The 6000-nt window shown below is 37.2% G+C and overlaps 1 protein-coding gene across 2 annotated transcripts in view; it reads left to right on the top strand.

Annotated features, from left to right (window-relative positions):
• The window catches only part of LOC114058718 (guanine nucleotide-binding protein G(i) subunit alpha-1), a 32047-nt gene that overhangs the window by 13418 nt on the left and 12629 nt on the right, over positions 1–6000 (top strand). For both annotated transcript variants that reach the window (XM_027886296.1, XM_027886297.1), the window contains exons 2-3: positions 5058–5100; positions 5180–5321. In XM_027886296.1, the coding sequence (XP_027742097.1) occupies positions 5058–5100; positions 5180–5321 (185 nt within the window). The remainder of the gene's footprint in view (positions 1–5057; positions 5101–5179; positions 5322–6000) is intronic.

Raw genomic sequence — 6000 nt, 5'->3', positions numbered from 1 at the left:
GAAAGAGGAGAAATCAGTGGACATTTAGCTTGTCTGTGACCAGTGACAGCTGAGGAACAGGCACCATTCAGCTTGTGCCTACTACTATGAAACTCCAGTATCTGACAGGATTGGATAGGAGAGTTGTGGGGAGAGAACTTTACAGGAGGTGAATCCAAAAATTTACAAGTCGATGTGTTTTATTTTAAATTCTACATGTGTATGTGCAAAGTTAGTCTGGTCTAAGTGTCCTGTTCTACAAGCTGAAAAGCTGGCAAGCATCTGTAGAAAGTTTTGTATTAATTACTCTTGTCCATACTTGATCTCTCTTCTGGCAACATACAGGGCTGTTCTACTTGTTTGTGGGTTCTGTTCCTTTGTCTGACTTAGTTGCTATTTCAAAGCCTCTCTAACTCTAATCTTTTTTTTCTCAAGAAAAATTATATCTATGGGGTTTTTCCTGTGTTAGTGTTACAAGGAGTGTATTTATGCCATTAGAAACTGTTGTACTTGGCGGTTGCTTTCCTCCAAAGAAGGATACCATAAACTCAAAAGTTTCCTTTGTTTTTACTTCGGTATTTGATTGTTTCCTTCAGTAACCAATTAGCAAAGGTGTCACACCTTAGAAATGTAACTATTAAGATCTCAGCACTTACAAGCAGGAGTTTCTGTGCCTGAGTGCATAAAACATTTGTTCCAGAAATTTGTAGTTCTGGAATGCTTGCTATGTAGGCAGTGTGTGGGATAATAAATCATGAGACACTCTGAGTGGTTTAAAGTGACATTTTTGCTGATCTGTTAATTTTAATCAAATTATTAAACAATTCTTTTAAAACACAGATTTGCTCCATTTGAAAAGTAAAGGAATATTCAATCTATCTAAGATGGTGTTTGCTACAATTTCGTAGTAATGAGTCATAGGGTGATAAAATCATTTACGTTGGAAAAGAACCTTCAGATCGAGTCCAGCTCTGTCTTTTTAAAGTTTTTTCTGTAATTGGCCGAATCACAGCTTGTAGAATCAAATACTGCTTTAGCTGTTCCTTAAATTTATTTGAGCTTTGCTAGTCTTGGTTCCTTCAGAGGGCTATGTGCAAGGCTGATCTGTTAAATGGTTTTCTGATTGGTTTTTTTGAACACGAAGATGCTTTGATTTTTCTATTTCCAAAGCTGAAAATTGACTTTGAAAGAAAAATTCGAATACCAGCTTGGCCCCTCCTTATTCAGATTCCCTGAGCTGTGGATGGTACGGTTGGATCAGTCACAGGCCTGGGTTTATGTGCTGGCTCTGAGTTCACCAAAGGCTTTTGGAACTCAGGCTGGATCCAAGTAAAAGACTGCTTTGAATAGCCCAATACTAGCTGTGAAATACTGACATGTGAAGGTACTAAACTTTAATGCAGAAGACCCTTCAGATTATAGCAGGATCTGTGGGGAAAACATGAAATTATGCTGGTTAACTTGGATGTGCCTTGCTTCCACACTTTATTAGTCTCCATAATGAAGCATAAGGATCTACCTGCTTTCTGACAAGCAGGTGTAGTAAGAGTACTAGGTTTAGTTCAAGTTATATTCTTATGAACTATGTGAAGAAAAGTTTTAAAATTCTTCGCTTTAAATTAGATTTTCATAGGATGTGTTGCCTTTTTTTTATTTTGAGAAGCACATGAAGCACATAGTGTGCAAGAGAAAGGAAAATATTCATCAGTTATTAAAAACTTTTTTTTAATGTGTAGACCTAACAGTTAATTTAGACCATCACTTAAAACTAAACAAACAAAAAAATGCCCACTATTCTTTTAAATTCAGAGCTGATGTGCTGCCCTTCTTCTAGTCTGAGCAGAACTGTCATGTCTTTTTATTAATATTTTTGTTAGACATAAATAGTAACAACCTGTAAGACTGTTCATATTTCTGACAGTAGTGATGCTGAAATCAAGTATCACACATAACTAGCAAGCAATAAATAATATCCCTTACTAGATGATTGAGGAATATACACTCAAGTCAGTCTAAATTTGGGTAGGGTTTGGTTGTGACAATACAGCCAGCTCAGCCAGCTTTTATATGCAGCTGTCACATGTAATATTTAATACTGCTTGCTCCTGTCTAAAGCTTTCTAAAACAGAGTTAGTTCTCATTTTGCTGTATAGACAATTTATTTATGTTGAGATAAAGGAGGAAATGTTAAAAGTGCATCTGTCAGAAAACCTGGCAGAACTCTGCATTCAGGAGTGCAAAAATAATGAATTGCCTTTCAGTATGGGATACTTACACTTCAGTAAGGTGTAATTTTCCTATATACTTTGCAAAGATTATTAGGAAAACTGCAGGCATTTCAGTGTGCAAGTAAAGGAAAAACCCAAACCAAACACATTTGTTTCTGTTTTCCATTAAATAATGTAGGTGAATGCACCTTCCAGAAACTCACTGTTGATGATGGGTGCTCTATAAAAAATGACTTAATAGTTCTTCATATGTATTATGAGTGTTTGTGGCTATGTTACTGACAGGGCTTTTATGATAATTCTAGGTATTTGGTACATGTGAATGCTAACACTCATATCTGACTCAGAAAAAATTAACTCGAAAGTGTATGACAAAAAGGATTTAATTATTATACTGTAACTAGCCCTGACACTGACCTGCTTGGTTAGTCAAACGTGACAAATTTTTAAAAGAAAGAGCACTTTACAAAGTCATATAAATTCAATGCTGTAGTATATTTCTTAATATCTCCAAAATTGCTGTTGAATGCAGGGGAATATACTGTATTCAAATTATTTGAATAAAAATATTAATGCAAGGCAAATTATAGTAATTTCATTAATAAAGTTAATCCTTAAACTTTTGTCACTTATTTGTGCTTAAGTGTATGATTAGCTATTTTGAGACTGAGTGTTAATTTAGTTTATAAATGCTTCAGGTGTCTAAATAACAAATGACTTTTGTAGTGATTCCTCTGATTTGTGTTTATATTAGTGTATTTCCATCAGTATCGGAGCTCAGCATCTGAGAACCATTGCCACTCTACAAAGAAACTTGCAGATTTATAAATAAAATAAGTTTTTTGCTTGGACATTAGCTAATGATGGCATTAGGCAATCTTAGATGGATGTGACAGGCCTTCCCTATTCCTTAGCTACTCAGCTCTGAGCTCACCAGCTCCTCGTGATGCCAGCGCTCATTCTGCAATGTTTGAGGAAGGGAAGTGAAGCCACATCAGTGGCGGTGCTGGGGAGGAGGTGGGACAACTTTTGGCAGTCAGTCTTAAATTGGCCTGAGTCTGTCCTGAATTACGTATTTGGTTCAGTAGGAGGAACATCCCGAAAGCATCACTGTACAGTAGATACAAGTACAGAATAATGATATACTGGCATGAAATAATGTATGTTAGAAGAAACCCCTACAAGTCATCTCGTTAAGCCCTTGGCTCAAAGCCAGGCTAATGTCGAAATAGATAAGGTTGCTCAGAGCCTTGGCCAGTTGAATCTTGTAGGTCTCCAAGGCTGAATTTCTACTTCCTCTATGTTCAGTTGGTTCCAGTACAATCTCTTCCATGGGAATAGGTCCCCTGCACATCTCCCCGTTCCCCTCTTATATCTCTGTGAAACTGTGTGCTGCAGGTTCTTGATTGCCTCACATCTTTTTGTTGTATGTGTGTAATTTGTAACAAATTCACTTCCACTTTAAGCTGTTTTAAGTGAGTTTTGTGGAGAGGATAGCAGCTGTACACACATCCAACCTTCTTCCCAATCTTTCTAGGATTTAAAAGCCCCTTGTAGCTTTTCCTGGAATGCCATGTGCATCAGCCCTCTAAACAACTAAGTGACTTTCTACTGGTTTTTGTCTAGTTTATCAGTATCTCATTTACTGGCTGCCGAGGGGGAGAACTGGATACAGTACTCGATGCAGCATAATAAATGCTGACTGCTGGGGAAGAACAGCTTCTTTTGACCTATCTGCAGTTTTACCAGTGCAACCGTGAAAGCGAGGGTCAACCCAAACACCCACACAGCTGTGTGATAACTCTCCTCTCCCTTGAGATAAATTAAAAATAGAAGGAAGGCAAGAAGACTCATGGATCAAGATAATGATGTTTTAATAGAAAAAGCCAGAGCTTGCACACACTAGCAAAGCAAAAAGAAGAATTAATTCCCTTCTTCCCACTGGGAGGCAGGTATTGGACCACTTCCTGGAAAGCAAGGCCTTGGCATGCATAATGGTTGTGTGGACAGACTCGTACAAGTGTTTATGTTGGAAAAGGCCAACTCTTTACTCAGCCCTACCAAGTCCACCACTTAACCCCAAGTGCCACATCTACAGAGTTTTTAAATACCTCTGGGGATGATGACTCCACCACAGCTGTAAGAGTTTCGTACATCTTTAGAGAAAGAAACAAGACCAAAGATACGTTGTTGAGACAGCAAAAACTACGTTTCCCCCTCCACCCTTGTCTGTAGACAGAGAGACTAATTGTTTTTGTAAGCTTTGTACTTTAACATAGCATGCTCTTTTTTTTTTTTTTTTAATTTCTTAAAGCACTAAGAATGGTATCAGGAGGACTGACAAACCTTTGCCATCTGTTCTAACAAGAAGTAGGTTGGCTGTGTTGGTTTATTCATGCAAGGGTCAAAAGAGGGTTATAAGGACTAGAGCCCTGAAGAGTTTTAAGATGTTCATTTGCAACACTGAAGACTGTTAATACGTGATGAACTTATAAAGGAGGACGTTTAGGTTTTGATTAAAAAGGCAGCTAGAGAAACTGAGCTTCAGACACCTTTGAAGTAGAGTGACTGATCATCTGTTTGCATTAAAATCACCAGTAGACTGCATAAAGATTATGCTCATTTCTGTAAGAAGAAAAGACATTTTAGAACTGAATGATTTGATCTTAAAATGGCTTGATTTTGGAACTTCCACCTTAAGATGCATTTTTGTATTTAAAATCAATTTTTAATGTGTCTTTTTACCTATTGAAAGTTTTTATATTGGTTAGACATTTGAAGTGTTAGAAACTAAATGTGTTTTCAAAGATTACTAAAAGTCTAATGAATTTTCACACATTTATTTTTCAGGAGCTGGTGAATCGGGAAAAAGCACAATTGTCAAGCAGATGAAGTAAGTATGGTAAAATACTATGACAGAGAAATATTCCTCTTTATCTGAATAGAGAATTTATTATTTTCTTCTTCCGTAGGATTATCCATGAGGCTGGTTATTCAGAAGAAGAATGTAAACAGTACAAAGCTGTTGTCTACAGTAACACCATTCAGTCCATTATTGCTATCATTAGAGCCATGGGGAGGTTGAAGATAGACTTTGGTGATCCAATCAGGGCTGTGAGTATTGAAGTACACACACATACAGCTGAAATATCCATGCTGTTTCCTAAAAAAATCTTTTAATATCCAGAAATCTTCTTTGTAGGATACAAAGTCTGATCGAAAACTTTACAGGGCAATGTAACCTGTGGAGCAATCAGCATTGGATTGATTCACAACTGCTTGTTTTAGATACAGTTTTCCAAATTCTGTCCAAATTTGCAGAACTAAACATCCGAGTCTTAGGGAGCTTTTCAAAAACATTGAACTCTGCAGTCATTTCTCTGTTTGTATGGATTTGTGGGCTGCTGCGTTCTGCAGGTCATTGCAGTTAGACGTCTTCACATTCCTCAAAAAACACAGCTGAAATAGAGAGGCATCTAGCTACTGTCTGAACATCTCTACTAGTTCATAGGCACAGCAATGCCTGAAACATCTCCAGCCTCTGAACTGAATCCTGTCATATGGATTTCCAGTGTTGAGGACTTCATTTTACTCAAAGCAGAGACATGGGCATAGACCTGATGCTGTATCCCATGTTTTTCATTATACCAATCTTGCGATATTTCCCAGTAAATTAGACCTTTTTCTAAACTTTTCTTCACCTTTTCCATCTTATTTCATCCTATGTCTCACATACAAACCTCTGATGGGTTTATTTGCCATTCCACCTGTTTGGTCTGTAGAATTGATATCT

The sequence above is a fragment of the Empidonax traillii genome, unplaced genomic scaffold, assembly GCF_003031625.1.
Source record: "Empidonax traillii isolate 1590-97213 ecotype Southwest subspecies unplaced genomic scaffold, ASM303162v1 scaffold185:size1678824, whole genome shotgun sequence".
Taxonomy (NCBI): domain Eukaryota; kingdom Metazoa; phylum Chordata; class Aves; order Passeriformes; family Tyrannidae; genus Empidonax; species Empidonax traillii.
Note: the sequence above shows the minus strand (reverse complement) of the source record. Positions and strands in the feature narration are given on the sequence as shown.